We start from the raw sequence: 17,974 nt of genomic DNA on the forward strand, positions 1-17,974 counted from the left end.
TAGCAGATACTCCCTCGATCGAATTTAGACCATTGATGAAGCATTGCTGAGCACTTCAATGAGTTCACTGAGTTCATCAATAGGAAAATCGGAGACAGGTATCTGATGGAAATAAAATGCGCCATTTTTCTTTCGAGAGGGGAGAGAAGAGAAAGGATTCGAATTAGAATTCGAAGAGACTCCGGCATGCGGAAAAGTGGTTCCTGAATTTTTTTGAGAAGCTTCGTGGGATTCGAGTTTCCGTATTAGAGTCCACCCGATAAAGATCAGTGGATTTCTGGAGCTGCCCTATAGCCGTTTAGAGCAAACAGCTTGTTAAAGGTTTTTTTTGGGCGATTTATTTTCCGTTTTGATCTAAGAGCTATTTCGTGATTGGACTATTATTTGATTTTGTAAATAATATTAACCTAGATGAGAACAAGTTGTATTTTATACATATATAAAGCTGTAAATAAAATGTTTTGTTAGGCTACTCTCTTATTTGATCAGTCTTGATCAAGATATTACAATGTATATATCTTCTTTCGTACGACTAAAATTGCTGTCTATATATAATAAAACGCTAACGTATGCGGCCCAGAAATTTCCCCAATTACTTACCAGTCGTCCCAGGCGACCATCTAGTTTGCCAGGAATATTGATTGTGTTTTATTTCAAAGGAATCGTTTAGATATAACTTCATGTCAGCTAACTTTAATTGTACTAAGGACACTAATTTAAAAGGTGTTTATTGCATATATGAGCTTTTCTAATGGAGACATGACATTAGGTTTCTCGGAACTGTAACTTTACTTTTTTATTTGTCTTGTAAACAACACAGACTTTTAAAAAAAAGTCTTCTTCTTAAGTTCTTAACAACAGAAGAAATTCGCGCGATTATGTTTTAGATGAAATAATAAAATTGGTTCGAATTTCAGGGCAACAATGAAAAAAGTTGCTGAAAATTAGACACAAAAAAAATAATCTTTAATTTCCAAAATTCAGGAAAACTCGCATTACTATTAAATTGTTATTTATCATGAAAAACAATTTTTTTAATTTTGAAATGGTATAAAAATTAATTTTTGTGCAATCATATTTTCGGTAGTTATCGTGAAAAATGGGAAAATTCAACTTAATTTTTAATTAAAAAAATAACTTTATATTGCTCTGAAGTATACATTTCCACCCTTCTTGGTAATTGTAAATCAAATGACCTGGCTTGTAGAGAGCCAACGCACACACTTTCATTTATATTGTAGAAATTGTTAAATGGCAGCAGTCAAATATAAACGAACTATCGTAAGGAATTCAGTCTATTTCATCGAATATTTTTAGAGCTGCATTTAATTTAACATTTTCCGTAATGGAGTAGCAAATTATTAATAGAAATACTCTGAACAGAACTCCTCGTGTCACCAAAAATTCTATTCATTCAGAGGGAAGAAACAGGCATTAAATAGAAAGTTGCCTATGCGAAAATTGGCTTAAGATCGGAAACTACTATAAATTACTCATGCAAATTGGCGATCATGCCTTCCAAAACAATTATTTCACAAAAATGGCTTTCATGTTATCTTAAAATTCAAAAAATTGCATATTTAATTAATGATATCCATTTCTTTCAGCACATTTTTTTTATTTTTAATAATTTTTAATGTAATATGCAATTGGTAACTAATTAAAATTTAATTTCACTGGTTTACGCTATTTGCAAATCAAAGACCTCGCCAACGCTCATTTAAACGAGTAAATGATCCAATTCATGTATCGTTCGTCCCTAATCACGCTGTTAGAACAAAACACCAAATATCGTTCTCAAAAGACTCTGCAACTCGGTTTTTAATATTATGATGAAATTCGAACTCATCCATCATAAAATTCAACCGTGTGTTTTTGCCGATTTTAAAAAGTATTTCTTTTTTTGAACACGAAACTCAAAATAGTTATTTTACTTCTGTTTTTACCTTGTAGTATATATACTTTTAGATTTGCAACCATAGTAATCTGTAGCGCATTGATTCAATTCAATTTAATTTTTTCGATCGTCTCAAAAAACAAGGTAAAATATTCGAAATTTCGAATTTCGGTAAAAAGTCATTCTATATTAATAATTTAATAGTTTAAAAAAATGGCTCCACATTTTTGTCCAGAAATTTTTTTAATGATTACGTTAGTTTCTCTTCTCATACAAGAGGGTGTAAATGAACTGTGAATAAAAATTATGTTCCCTGTTTCTAAATCTTTCCGAAACCACTTGATGACACGCAAATTAAAAAAAAAAAAAGTCAATGGTGAAAGAAGACGTATATGAAAAGAGAGAGAACAAAAAAAAAAATCGCCTGTCATTTAAATAGCCTCATCAAATAAAAACTTCCCAGGCGGCCTTCGCTAAAGCATGAAGATGGAGCATTCCCTCTTCTCTCTGTGGGAATTCTTCAACAGGTGAGAACTGTTGCGTCAGAAGCGCCCTCTGGCGTTCTACAAAAAGCAACCACTTGCTGCCCTCTCGATACCATTCCGGCGAAAATGTGCGAAAAGGCGGCCACGATGATGAACGGCGGAGGGCATGCAATCAAGAAGTTCCTGTCGTACGAGCGCGATCTCAAGCCGGAGGAACCGCAGCCCGAACAGGTGGTCGCCCTCACCAAGGTATACAGAGATCTGTTGCATGGAATCAGGGAGGACCCGAACCGACAAGGCCTGCTCAAGACACCAGAAAGGGCCGCCAAGGCATTTCTCTTCTTTACCAAAGGATACGAGCAAACTCTGCAAGGTAGGGTGTTTTTTTTTAAATTTTCCTTTTTTTTTCTCCCCCTCAAGTGATACGAGAATACCATTTGCCATCAAACGATTCTTAAATCTTTTAGCGCCTGGAAAAATGAGTGTTTACCAAAGGACTTAAAAAACTACGAAAAGCTCATTTGTTCATGAGAATTTTTAACGAACGTAAATTTCTACTATTATGCCTTCTGTTTTAATTAATATGAAAGTATCAAACACACCGAGCAATATTTTTATTTCGTGGATTTTAAAAAAATTTAGCATTGTACAGAACAAATATTAAATCTCGTATCTCCTCAAAACGTTTAAAACTGTATAAGCGATTTTTTTTTTTTTTAATTTTGTCATTTCAAATAAAACTGCAGACTCTACCAAATTGCTTTAAATTTCAAAGTTGTTAAAGGTTATAAAATATACCAAACCGTTCTTAAAATTTTGTAACTTCTCGAAAAATGACAGATTTTACTAGATATTTTTAAAACTACCTACAACTAATTAAAAATATCAATCCGTTAAATATAAAAAAAATTAATAGTTTAGACACCGAATTTTTTAGAAATATCGTAGTTTTTCTAAAAATGGTACATTGAACTAAGCCATTCGCAATGAACTAAATAATGAAATTCTCAATGAATGAATAAATGAACAGTTCATTAATTTACTTGAACTTCATAATACCTTTCGTTGTTAGAGGTGGAAATATTTCCTGGTGTCGTTTTTAATACATATGTATACATAATTTGTGACGTAAAAAATACCTTTAAATAAAATTTTACAATATACAAAACCTTCTTATCGTTAAGCAACTTTTACTTTTAACTAAAATGAGAATATCAGTGTCATTAAACGCTCTTTTATTATCGCCGAATGTTACAAGTTGTATGAAATAATTTCTAAAAGTTAAAAAAAAAAAAAAAAATTCGAAAAGATTTTTACAAATGTTTAATGAGCGTGAATGTTTCCCTCGTATATGAAAGGATTAAGAATTATCTATGAAATCTTCATCTATATTGACAAATTCTATAAAAAAGAGTTGTGCGTTGATCTACTTCGGATGTCATTCTTAGGACAGCAAATTTATTCTGCGCTGACCTCAGTGACACTCTTTTCGAAGGAAGAGATGTCTCGTCTTGGAGGATTTATCAATGCCAGCCCTTTTTGGCCATCTGCTTGTGAGACACACTTTGTTAAATGACTATTATGAAATGCAGTTTTTAGAAACTCGCCTTGTTCTTTGATATGGCTGTGAGATATGAATTCAACTAAATCAGTTGACTGCAAATGAGAAAGATTGCGAAATGAAAGTGGAAATCCTACCAAGGAATGGATGATTGACAAAAACACGCGATTGGACGTTTTGATGGGCGAGTTTGAATTCCATTGTAACATTTCAAAACGTTTCTACCAACAATGTATCCAAACGGATTTTAAAATATTATTAAAATGAAGGAGGAAAAATTGTACGGAAATGAATTAATAGGATCGTTAAAAAGGTAATTTTAAGGTAAAAAGTAAATAGAATCATTAAAGTAATTTTTTTAGTCTTGAGATATCTAAAGCTCATTTCTGTAAGATAAATTTTTTTCAATATTCAAATCGATTCTCATTGGCAAGTCACGGCGATTACCCACCTGGCGATGGTTAAGCGTATTTTTACCCTTTCTGAAGCCCATTTCTTGAATTCTTACCTCTTCTTTCCTCTTACAGAATTTTTGGTGACATGACGAACACTCCCTAGAACATTTCTAATTTCATTTCTTCTTTCATTTCACATCTTCTTCTCTATAATAATTTTGCAGCTTCTTTCGTTAGCTAAGCGCTCAGTTCATCGCAGCTGCAAATATGTTCAATGAAAATGTTTAAAATCCGCACACGATGTTTTTTACACTGTTGCCATTCGACACTAAGTAACAGCGACTTCCACACCACATTCGTTAGCATTGTATAAGGTAAAAGCTTTGCCACGAATGAAAATTTAATGAACTGCTTTCCGGAATATTTTGTTCTTTGTCGGAAGATTCATCTTTTTCATTCGTTCTGTATGCGAAATAGAAAGCTCGAAGAGTATTAAAAAATATCTAATGAATATCCAAAAAACTTATAAAGGATATTAAATTAAAAGCCGATGTAAAATAGATGCTGATGGTGCATATCGGAGATGTACGCTTCTCCTTCAGCTACCTTTTCTCGAATCGTAGGCAGACGGCTGAGGTTGTAGCGAAGACCTGTTGGCTGCATCTCATTCTGCAAATGTGTTTTCCGTGGCTCAAGAATTTGGGATTGCCGATCCCAGTTCAGTCAAAAACCAGCTGAATACAATCGGGAAAATTCATTCTTTTTCAGGAAATTCATTTCCCTGATCCACTTCAGGACCAAAAGGGTTGATCTGATATGCCAATTTCAGGGATGGTTCAGGCAGTTCTTGAACGCTCCCTCCGGACAAAAAAGAGGATGTGGGTTTTAGCATGTCATTGAAATGACTAAGTGATCGTTCATTAAGAAGATAACTTGCAATACCATTGAGCAAATAATGAAATATTAACATTTCAAGGAGGGGGGGGGGGAGGTAGAATTTTAGGTAAGGTGTTTTCCAAAGTCATGTCGGCGTGGAAAAGCTAAAATTAGATTTTAAGCATGAATAAGTCTCTCTGCGTTCTTCGGAGACTTGGGGTCATGTGGTTCAATTTTTCTTTAATAGCGATCTTGTCGCTTCTGTCTGATTTATCAAAGAATCGGGTCGATGACATTTTTATGGGAGTCGCAAATCCGAGGTGCTTGCGAACGTCGTTCTTTCTGACACACTTCGGCACATGACCAGCTTGCAGAGCTGTCACATTTTGAATTCTCTCGAGTGCTGTGGTGTGGGTTTTGCTGCCGTCATCCGGACTGGTGATGCGTAAGAGATGAGAGGCCGGAGCATGGTTTCATAGATGAAAGAGCTTGTTTTCCGAGCAGTTGGGATTTGTAATGGAGGATGGGATAAAGATTGGTTTTGATTCTCCCTTATATCTACTTTTGGTCTTGTTTGATACTTTTTATAAAGGTGCTTACCAGCGTGATATCAAAATAAATGGTGTTATTGCTCTTTTTGGCTCGATTTTCGCAGTGAGAGGAGAGGAGGAGAGTGGTTTTTTTAGGCGAAATAAACGGTTTGACATTTGCTGATCTTCATCTGGAAAGTTAAAAAGATGTGATCTCTCATCCCACAGTCTCTTGATCGCGGAAGGGATAAAAAGAAGCATGCCCAGTGGCACATCAATATAACCTGTAAAGAACGTTCTTATTCGGATGCGAGTTAAGATGACATCCAGTTTTACCAATTTAAAAGAATTCGAAGACATAAATTTAATAGTTTTGCTTAAATGAGTTGCCGGTGGGAAGTCTTGTTTAATGAAGCAAATGCTTTGCCTTGCCCATGGTCTCTTGAATCACGGCAGTCACATTGATACTTGGAAAGTTCTCACTTCTCTCGGTTTTTTATTTTCCAATATAAAAATGCTTTCTGCTAGACGGATAAAATTTGATATACAGTCTTTGCACCCTATTTGTAGATTTATAGCCCATTTAGAGGAAAATACATTCGTCTGCCCAACTATTATTTTCTAAGTTAAGTAGAAAACAAACAAAGAAAGACAGATGGATGCAATTCGTTCCATAGATTGAACATGTAAACGTCTGTCAAATGCTGAGCCCTATCTAACCACAGGTTCACCATTTGTTGGTCTTACTTTTAAAAACATGTAAATAATGTTTAAATTTAAAACATTTAAAAACATGTAAAAATAAATATATCGAATTTCGTGACTACAACAGATTTGGGTTTCAGTCCGTTGAAGAAAAATGCATCTAAAACACAAATTCGATTTTCGGATACTAGTAACATCATGTGCGGGTTTAATAGCCTGAAAATTCGCCAAGAACACATGATAGATTTAGTAACAATGTCAAATTCACGCCAGAGATTAATATTTCGTGACTCTTGTACGCCAACACCACGTAAAGCATTCTCTAGGACAACACTTTTATTAGAGAGTATGCGACAAAATTTAGGCAAGACCGCTCCCGCTGGTTTAGTAAGGAATCAGAATTGAATCGTTAAAATATTTTATAGAAGCATTCGTGTGACTGAACCTTCAAAAGAGGAAAAGGGAAAACCCAAAAGTAGTTATTAATATTTTACGTTTCAAGATCTTAATCATAAGGATAGATCACTGCCGTTTTAATTAGCGATAGTACCTCCGTAAATTAACATCTACTGAAGCTAGGAAAATGTCTTTCTTTTTACAATAAATTATGAAAAATTGGCTGCGATTGCATGATATGTATTGATCTGTATTTAAAAAAAAAAAATCATTTTTTCATTCTTACTAGCGGCCTTTGCCGGCATCCTGGCTTAGGAGCAGCGCATGTGTCCCGGGTTCGAATCCCGGTTTGGACATGGTTGTGAGTGTGAACACATCTTACCCTGTGTTTTATCTGTGAGGTATGTAAATGAGCCCCCCCCCCCGTAAAAAGGGGTTGTGCAAGCGAGTGTATGAGTGTCAAGAGCTAAAAGTCGGACCTGCCTGCAGGTGCTCAGGGAATTTTACCCGAAGAAGCTACTGCTTCCGCTGTAAAGCAGGCACTACATCATCCCTAGTTGCCTTTGACGACCAACTGGTTTGCTAGGATTATTGAGTTAAAAGGATTTCAATATTTGATCGTAATAATTTAAATATTTCTAAATTCAAATAATTATGAACATAAAAGCCGAGTTATTTTAATAGCCCTGCACTGTTTTGTTTATTGTGTGCCTGAACGAATGGAGTCAAGTCCCTTCTCATAATATTGTCATTTAAAGTGCAGCTGTCTGCTTCATTTCTGAGCAGGTTGCATTTTGTCGTTTATGGCACTATAATTTCACCTCACATAAACTGTGAAAGTGCTAAACAGAATCTTTTGATTTAACTTTTCAACAATGGAATAATGAAGCTATTAAAGCGTTTTGATTTTCATTACAGCACTAAAAGCCCTTGTTATACAAAAAAAAAAAAAAAAAAATTATCTGAAGTCAGGAAAAAATTGCACAATAATCAAATAGTACTATTAAAGAAAATTAGTAACATTCTTTTGACTTTTAAATGATGTAAAATTAATTTTTGCGAAATAAAATGCTCTATAGTTATCACGAGTCAATGCCAAAATCTTGTTTCATTTTTAATTAATAACTAAGTAAAATATCAAAATGAATCTCTTCGGAGGTGAGCATTGACACTTCTTTAAGCAAGCTTCTTTCGATTTTCATAGCTCTCAGCCAAACGGCCCGACCTGTAGAATGTTGAAGGTCAATATTCTCTTTCCAAAGCGCACCAACTACATTTCCGTTTCTTTTCAATGCAGATGGCGCATTTGCAGAGTTCTCATCTTTCTACATATCAGCATGATGCGTCAGTTTTTATTGAATATTTCCTTTTGCTAAGTTTATATTCCATTTCTTTTTTCCTGATTTCGTTTTCATTGTTCGCAAAGCAAGTAGAAAAAAACAAATTATGATTTTTTTTTCTAGAGTTTCTATAAATAGTTTATACATTTGCACGGCATTCACTTCTGCGTTTAAAAATGTAAAATATTGCAGAATTTGATTCATTCGAATACTTGTAACCCTCCATCTTCGATCACACGATCATTTTTCAGTGAAATATTAGATCCTTTTGAACTTCATTGGTAGGAACGACTGGTTCTAATTCATTGGTCATTCGATATCTTTTTCTCAGATCCTTCGAATTTCCTAATAATATAATGTTAATATATCTTTTATAATTTGAAGGTTTTTGATTTACTCGAAGCCAAAACTAAAAAAATATTTTTATTGCATAAACGCATTCGTTATTTAAATGCATCCATGATTTAAATGAATAACTTTTAAGACTTTTTAACGGTTGCACGTTTTATAACACTAGAGTAATAAGAAATGGATGTTCCTTGGTATTATTTCCTTTAAAGAACTACATGGCGTCATCATTAAAAAAAAAAAAAATCGTGAAAAGGCCGTTTTTGTTGACGCATCGCATCGCAGCTTGAGGTTGAAGAATTTCCTCTTAACACAGTGTTAAAAAAAAAAATCGTCATCAGTGTAAACAGTTCGGTCCACCTGACGAGGAAAAACCAAATCCGAGCAGTCAGCTAATTTTATTTTTTTTTATCTTAACAGGTATTAAAAAAAAAAAAAAAAAAGGGTTCAAATTGCAGCTTAAAAACGTACATTATAAGTAGCATGGGGGGGGGGCTTAAAAATTTCACTTCAATTTTAAATTAACAGTACTTCTTTTCTTTAAAACATTCTAAATTTTTTAGATGATTGGGTTGGCGTGCATTTAAGACAAAAGAGTTTTTTTTTTTTTTTTTTTACTCATAATTACATGTCAAATAAAAGAATTCTGCACAAAACAAAAACAAAAAAAAATCTTGTGAATGAAGAGATCTTATTCGGCAAAAAATGCTTCACAGCAACAGTGCCGTCGTTTCTTTTAGAAAAGAATTTGAAATGCATCGCGAATGAGAGATTTTGTGATTTTTCATGTCATTTGAATAATATTCACAAATTGACTGAAGATGATCTGACGAAGATTGAAATGCGATTTTGTAAGACGGTAATGATTATACTGATTTATTGAATGAAACAGAAACGTGTCATTGGATTTTTGCTTTTCATAATATTTATTTCAATATAGTTTACTCGAATTGAATCCGAATTTTACTGCTGTTCTGAAAACACATTGACCTTACTAGTCACTGCATCGCCCGCTGAAAAGTCTTTCTCGTGACTAAGGACAACAAAAAATGACCTGACCTGGCATTAGGCAAGAATGAATATTTATTGAGCCTATTTTTCTACCACACCAAGTAATTAAAAAAAATGGTATAGTCAACAAATTTCCTATGAAACATGCAAGAAAATGAAGCAAAATCACCCATTATAACTTTATTTGGTAAATCGCATGACAAATAGTATTTTATAAATTGATAAAGAAAGTCATTTTTCTTATTTGAAATATCAATCGATCAAACTGTGGCAATGAAATGTTAATTAGATAAAATAATCTTGTTATCTTTTTCTTATATTTCTTAAATCCTTATTTTATCAGTTTTTGTAGTGTAATAAATAGCAAAATGCAATAAATTATCATCTTGTTACAAAAAAAAAATCTATCTTGCAATTTGCCAACATTTGCATCAGAATAATTCAGTTACTAAAATAATCAAAAATATTAAAATATATGCTTCGAAATATTATTAAAATTTTTGAAAAATGTTTTTTGAAAAACTGATTACTTAAAAATGGTACAAATAATTTCAGTGCAATAATATCTTTCGACTTTGTTCATAAAATTATCGCAATTTTAATTTTAAAAAATCGAATTAAAATGTGAAAACCCCCTTTTTTAGGGGCACCTATGCTCTAAGAAATAAATGAGAGCCAAATTTGATCATTCTAAAGGCCTGGCTTTAGAACACAGAACATCCTCTAAATGTTTTCATGTAAAAATATGATTGAGAAAGAATCATTCTCTGCAAAGATAAATAGAAAGGTTTCCTTGAAAAGTTAAAGTATTTTTAAGTAATTAAGTATTTCAAAAAATGGCTCCGAGTTGCACATTCCCACCCTTCATAGTATTAGATCTAGGTCAAACGGTTTGGCCTGTAGAGCGATATATTTTTATTATATGTAGACAAGTAGAATGATTTAAAAAAAATAAGAAAAAAAAAGAATTTAAAATGCGCTTTTATCAGTTTTCTAAAATTAATATATATATATATATATATATATATATATATATATATATATATTTAATTTTTTTGGTTTTTTCCTATTAACTTGATTCTAATACTTTTGTATATATATATATATATATATATATATATATATATATATATATATATATATTATGGCCTTCAAAACTAAATCGTAGAAACTTGAGACACTGAAGACTACAAGTAAACTACAGTATAATGAAGCTCATAAGAAAGATATAGAATTTCCTTAGAGCTTTTTTATTAAAGCCGCATGCTTTTACGATTTTGTTTTTGTCCTCCATATTTTTGATAAAAAAAATATTTCCCACTTTTAAGCATTATAATAAAAACATGTTTTTAAACTGGCACTTTCCCCCTTCTCATTTACTCTCGCACATGTGCAGAGAGATTAACTGTGTTTTCTATTCAGTGATAACTGCAAAGAATACTTTGACCGTTTATTTTTCTTAAAGTCCTTTTCCTTCACAAACAGGTGCCCTCAGCTGCGGAGAAAGAATGGGAAAAATAAACAAACCGATTAGAATTCGCTTGCTGACAACTTTGTTTTGGAGCCGTGAGATCCATTCATGCATTCCAATGTTATATATTATTCTTGTTGACATTTTTTTTCCGCATTATAAAATTCATAGCACTGAATAAAATATCAGTGGAAAGGATTTCAGAATGAGGATGCCACCAATAAACTGCGAAATGCATAGAGGGCGTGGCCTCCTCAACATTTTCTCTAATAAAAGAGTTAACGCTTACCTCTGATCTTGGGTAAGGCAGAGAACGCTTTGAATGGCATTGGCGTACAATAGTTACGATATGTCAATTTTTGGTGTGGATTTAGCATTTAGGCTGAATCTATCGCGTGATGGTGGGTTTTCTGGCGAATAATCCTGGTTAGCAGAACAGAACGCCGTCTCCTGCCCCCGTATCCGTGACCTAACTGGTCACTGAACGGTTTGGTGGGCATGTTACGGGAATTTTATTTCATTAACAAAATATTTACAGTAGGGAAACGAAACAAAAATAATTATATACAGAATTTACAATTATATAAGAAATTATATCATGATGAGACCGTTTACATAATTTTTCAACTTAGGAATATAATTTGTAGTAATAAACTTAGAAATATAGAGCTGAGAGATAAAATGTGTAAAAATATACAAATAATCTGTGTTCACTTATTTTTTTTATGATATAGTAGATCAGGATGCAGTTAAAAAGAAATCAGATGGAGAATAATTTGAGAAATGGAAATGAAGACAATCTCTGATGGATTGAAATGTGTGACAGGAGACTGCGGTGCCTGCTTTCCCCCTTAGTCTTTTTTGGTATGAGACTTGATGTTGAGAGCTATGGGGGCAAGAAAAGGTCTCTATTTTCACTTATAAATTTGATTATACTGTGGATTTTTTGCCTGGAAAGGAAGTGGTTGGCGACTCTTTTCAGCCATTCCTGTTCATGGCTGGGTGATGGTTTTTTCATATGCCAGGAGATTGTAAGGAGGCATTCTGTAGCATAATGAAGTGCGGTGCCTGTCCCACCACAACTGCATTGGTCACTCTCAGACAGATTGAACCTTTTGAGGTAGGAAGGAAAAGGACCGTGTTCTGAGAAGAAAATAATATCCTCTCTGATCCAGTGAGTGGGATGAAAGTTGACTGAAGGCAGGATATTAAAAATTTTTCTGCCTGTGACACCATTGCTCCAATATCCTTGCCATTCCTCAAGCATGTCTTTCCGGAGGAGGACTTTTATATATGCTTTAGGAAGCTTTGTTTGCATATAAAATTATCCATTTTGCGTTGCGTCCTTTGCCAGTCGATCTGCTTTTTCATTGCCTATATGGCCGCATGTGCATTAACCCATGAAATTTTTATTGTTGGTTTTGAAAGAATGACACCAAACATTTCTCTTGCTGTTTGGTTTGTGCTCTTTGGATTTGAAGATGCCATGATACTAGCTCTATTGTCGACATGTATTTTAAAAGTATTGTTGTTTGAAAACTGAGATGTATATTTTACTGCTTCATGAAGTGCGGTCAGTTCAGCTTGGAAAATAGTATTGTTGTCATTCAATTTGGCAGACCAGTGGTAGGACCAGGAATCATTAAACAGAACACAAAACGCAGCTCCAACTCCATGTTCTGTTTTTGAGCCATTTGTGAAGATACTGATATTGTTTATTTGAGATAAATTTATTCCTTCATCTTCCAATGAGATTTGGTTGGGATTGAGATGCTGTGAAGGGTGAGTAGACCAACCAGTTGCTTTCTTCTCAATCTCTTCTGGTTGTATCTCAGTTATATTATGCGGAAGAGGGATTCTTAGGCGATATATTGTCTGGCTTCAAACTGTAATTGTATGTGCAGGGGTGGAATGCCGAGAAGGGTTTGTAGCGCTGCTGTACGGTAATTCATTGTGCACGCCGGATTTTATCCGCTCTCTTCGTCCAGAAGCTGTCGTTGTTCGAACAGACTTTGTCCGAATGGAATATACAAATTTGGCAGAAACACGGTACACCAAATTTTATCCGTCTAGTTCAAAGCGTTTTGGACTTGTTGTTTTGGACATAAATGTTTTTTTTGTTTTTTTTAACTCGGAGTGGCCTAAAAACGTGAAGATTCATCAAAATCTAGAGTTGTTAGGATTCCCTGTACTTCGTTTATGAGAAAATAACAAAACTTGTTACGCAGTCTTGTGTTCAGAATAGCATATCTGCGTCAACGTAATTGACTGAAAGGGATGCAGCTCAGTTCCCTTCGTTATAATACTAACCACCTATACGCGGACGTTTAATGACGTTTTTAGCTGCCCTTCGCACAAAATGCGCCTTTTTGCCTCTTTATACACCAAAACCGAGGTAGCGCATAAATTTGTTAAAATTTTAATTCCTTTAGAAAAAGAACCAGTGCTCTGAAGCAAGTGCGGTTTCACCCGTGGGTTCAAAAGCAATCTTTTGGTTGATCTATGGAAACAGGGCGGAGTCTTTTGTCGGTGAGTGTGATCCACGTCGTTTTCCCTTCACTTCAACCGTGACGTCAGAAGCCCCCATTTCGAATTGCGTTAATCCTCGACTGCAAGCGGCCGTTTCAGCCTCACTTAATTGTGTCGAAGAAAGCTTTTTATGGTGCGATTGAGCCAGATATTAAAGAAAACCCGCGCTACTAAAAGGCACTTAATGCCTTCCTTTTATGGAAGGCATTGACTGGAGCTCACCGGATCACTTCTCCTGTGAGGACTATACATAGAAGAATTATTTTAATTTTTTAAAAAAAATCCATCTCAAGATTTCGTTTCAGATTTCCCTGAATCTTAAAAATCTGTTTTCACTTTCTCGTACACGAAAATATTGTAGTCGTCAGAAAAAATTCAAACTCGACATTTTGCAGAATTTCCATGTTCCAAACTTCCCTCGAGTTTGCAAAAAGGAATTAAAAAATATCTCTATCTGTAAGTCTGTTTGGGACAAAGATAATATAAATGCTTTGAGCTAGGCGGATGAAATTTGGTATATAGGTTTTGTAGGCCGAATTTGTAGATTTCCATTACATTTTGTGTAAAATCCGCTCAGAGGAAGTCTCGCTATTTGAATCTAAGTAGCACGATAACTACAAAACAAAGAGATAAAATTCAGATTTGACGTGTGTGGCGTAAATGCTTACCAACAAGGGATTGAGCATCTGTCGGTCTGTACTTTCTAAAGCATACAACCGAAAAAGCAGTGACTTAAATGTAACAAATTTGGTGTGCGATTTGTTGCAAAAGAATTTTGTATTAAATTTTTTATTTCAGATTGTTCAGAAAAATGAATCTAAAGCACTATTAACCGCAAGTCAGATATTAAAAAAAATACTCTGCTAGATTTAAAAAGGATATATTCTGTAAAAATGCTAAATTCAAGCCAAAGGTGAATATTTCATAACCCAGTGCCATGCAACGCGTCCTCTGCCTTACCCGAGGTTTTTTTGCGGGGTGCACAGAAGAAAGTTTTTTTTTGGGGGGGGGACCACTCCCACTGGCTGAAATGACGCCTGGCTACTGATGTATTCCTGAAAAGTGGAACAAGCTACATGCATGAAATTTTGTTTGTTTACACCAAATTTACGATTTCTATATAAGTCTGGAGAGGATCCATCTATGAAAAATTTTGTATGTTCATGTGAAACGGTAACTCAAAAATACATGTAGCATATAAACAAAATTATGCGAGGATATTTACGATTAGATTTCTGTTCCCAATTTCACTTAAAGATTTATTGTCTGTCTATATATTTGAGAATATGTGAACGCAAAAATAACTCCTCCCTTCTTCGAGTAAAATGGGCCGAGTTTGAAAATCATTCATTTAGACAAACTTATAACATATCTTTTGTTATCTTATGTAATATCCGCCAATCAACGGGCAGGATTTTTTCGATACGCTTGTTGATTGTCTAAAAATAATGAACTAGTAAACGCTTTTTTAATTCGGATCATTTAGATTGCTAAGAAATGGAGCTTTTTTTTTATTTTAGAAAAAAAAATTAGTATCACAAAATATTTCATTAAAAGTGACAAATAGGACCTGGAGACTGCATAAAAAACACACACTTCAGAAATATCTCAGCAGTCCATGTATTGACTAAAAAAATAATATTCTCCACTGCTCTTTCGTGTAAAAATTCTGACAGTTTAAAAATTAGCTGTAAATATACGATTAGAACCCAGTATATAGCATAATTGTGTGTACTTTGTTCGACAAATATAATGAATTTTTAATTTAAATGTTTCCTAAAACGAACCTTCAGTAATCCGGTGCTTTCGTTAATCCGCAGATCTCTGAGACCTCTAATCCGGATTACTGAGACACTATCGTCTTATTCGAAATAACTCTGCGATAACTTATTGCCCATTTGACACCGAGCCTTTTGACGAAATCGGAATGGATTGAATCGGAATCACTCCACTGCTTTCGGCAAGAAGCCGAGCGATGACGTTGATAGATTGCGCCACCACTCCCGACCAATCGTATATCATTAGCGATTCTCGTCTGTCATTTACTGGTCAGATGAATCATGCCCTTTCAATCTCAGAGTCAGGATCGGAAAGAGAGAGAGAGAGAAATAAGCCGTTTGCGCAATCATATATTTTCTTTTCACCTGTCCGAAATGATGCAACAAACTCGGGTAAATGTCTTGAGATGTTGATGTATTCCCATATTTCAGACTCCAAAACACTTCCTTGGAATTTCCTTAAATCTGAGATCCCGGAAACTGAAAAGCAAAATAGCCCGATTGATATGACTTCTTCATACAAAATCGACAGAATTATTTTGACCCAAAAGTCGGCTGGATGGCAGACGCCAGCTGAATTCTCATTGTAGATCGATTTCAAGTTTTGGAAGGAATCCGTCAAACGGTTCTACTTCACAGCGCGGATCACTTGAAACATAGAGAAATGAAATTTGGCGCCTTCCCTTCAAAGTTGTGGTTTGGAAACTGTATTCATCCGTCCATCTCTTGATGATCGTGAATGCAAACCAGCTCAAAGAACGAATAGGCTGGCAGTAGACACGGTCTTTATGTCATAATAATAGACTACTAGAGAAATTTTTGACCGGCGTTTGTCTCAGCCTCCGAGTGTCATTGAATTCATTAAGTAACTAGCGGTAGCGGTCTCCGCAAAACTTTCTCGCTTACTTTCTAATAAAGGTGTTATCTCAGAGAATGCTTTCCATGGCATTGGAGTGCAACAGTTACGAAATATCAACTTCTGGCAGGAATTTAGCATTTTTACTGAAACTATCGTGTCATCCTTGGCGAATTTGGCCCTCAACGCAGCATTCGAAAATCAAATGGATGTTAGACATGATTTTCCAAAAGTGGAATAAAAATTCCTCTCAAAACTACATTTGTCACAAAATCACGCCCCAAATTTGATCCATTTAAGATGTTTTTGAATGAGTTACGTTTACATGTTTCTGAAAGTACAAGTCGTTCGACCCCTTGTCGAATATGGCTCAAAATTTGATACTCTATTGATACTGAATTTTATCCTCTTGTAGTTAACACGATAACTTATATTCGAAGAACCGTACTTCCCCTGAATGGATTTTGCTCAACATTTGGTGCAAAGCCCGTATACCAAATTTCATCAGCCTAGCTCAAAGCGTGTTTGTCGCAAACAGACATAATGCCGAAAGTGTGTTTTTCGGGCTCAGGGAGGTCTTAAATGTGGTCAACATCTCGAATTCGAATTTTCACTTTTACCACACGCTTCGTAGGCGAGAAAACGCAGTTCTGGATCAATAAAAATTTGGCACACAATTTTGTCATTAAATTATATTTGAATAATGAAATACGCGTCAAATTTTGAACCCGCTATTATCCATATCACTTTGAAAGCAAAGATTTGCTATCGACGGCGATTTGCCTTTTCGTGCGCATTGGAACGACAAAATATTTTTAAAAATGTTCTGGAGATGGTTCCACGTGTTACCAAAAGATAAATTAAAAGAAAGAAAATATAAAAGAAATCAAGAAACGGGCTTCAAATCGAAAGTTTAATAGAGAGTAAAAATAGACTTAAATGGTGTCAAGTAGATAATTGTCGTGACTCTCTGTACTTTTGGAAACTGATGTCTGTATTTTCGGGAACAATTCTCTCTCAAAAAATGGTGCTTTTTCTTAAATCTTAAAACTCAAAAATGACCCTTTTAGTTATATGAATTTTACCATCAAATAATCCCCCCCCAAATTCGAATAATATTCCTAATTTTATTTTTATGCACTGTCTAAGCAACATTTTTAAATGTTGCGTCATCGCGTGTTTCTGCCAATCGTTAACTCGAAATGTGTTACGGTGAATGCCATAAACTGGCGATTGCGTGTTGCGTGTGCACAACAAACTAGATGCTAATACGAATAATCGTCGCCGATCAATATCGCATGCGTATAATTGCCTGATGAATCGCATTCTCCGTGGCATGTGCATTTTTTTAATTAATGGCAAACTGATTCAGTTGAATTCATGTTTTTCAGTGGTTTCAAATAACGTGATAAAATTTTTAAATGTATTCCATATTAATAATTTAGCACCTTCATTCAATAAACTGAGTGAAAGAACTGGTCGCCAAAGGTGACTAGTCTGTTGAAAAGATGTTGTGTTAGAAGATGAGAAATTCGAGGGGAGGAAACTTTTGTTGGTTAATTTTGAGAATGGAAGTCGCTTGAAGCCTCTTCCCCACGCTCTCTTTCCAGCATTGAAAAGCATCAGGAAAAGGCAACTCTATTTTCTTTTACTTCTTCACTTTCTTCACCTTGAAATATTACGCCAATGTTCCCGCAGGCCTTTAACTTCATCTTATAATTGGAAGTTGAAGGGTTCCATTGTGAAGAGGAAACCACTCGAGCACTGTAAAAAGGCTGATGTCTAGGATCAATGTC

The 17,974-nt window shown here is 34.7% G+C and overlaps 1 protein-coding gene across 2 annotated transcripts in view; it reads left to right on the forward strand.

Moving 5' to 3' along the window:
* The first annotated feature begins 2,506 nt into the window (after window positions 1-2,506).
* LOC129962011 (GTP cyclohydrolase 1-like) overlaps window positions 2,507-17,974 on the forward strand; it is a 64,398-nt gene continuing 48,930 nt past the window's right edge. For both annotated transcript variants that reach the window (XR_008783865.1, XM_056075678.1), the window contains exon 1: window positions 2,507-2,755. Coding sequence is in view for 1 of the 2 variants with exons in the window: in XM_056075678.1 (XP_055931653.1) it covers window positions 2,509-2,755 (247 nt within the window). In the remaining variant the exon portion in view is untranslated. The remainder of the gene's footprint in view (window positions 2,756-17,974) is intronic.

Source organism: Argiope bruennichi, chromosome 2 (genome assembly GCF_947563725.1).
Source record: "Argiope bruennichi chromosome 2, qqArgBrue1.1, whole genome shotgun sequence".
NCBI lineage: Eukaryota > Metazoa > Arthropoda > Arachnida > Araneae > Araneidae > Argiope > Argiope bruennichi.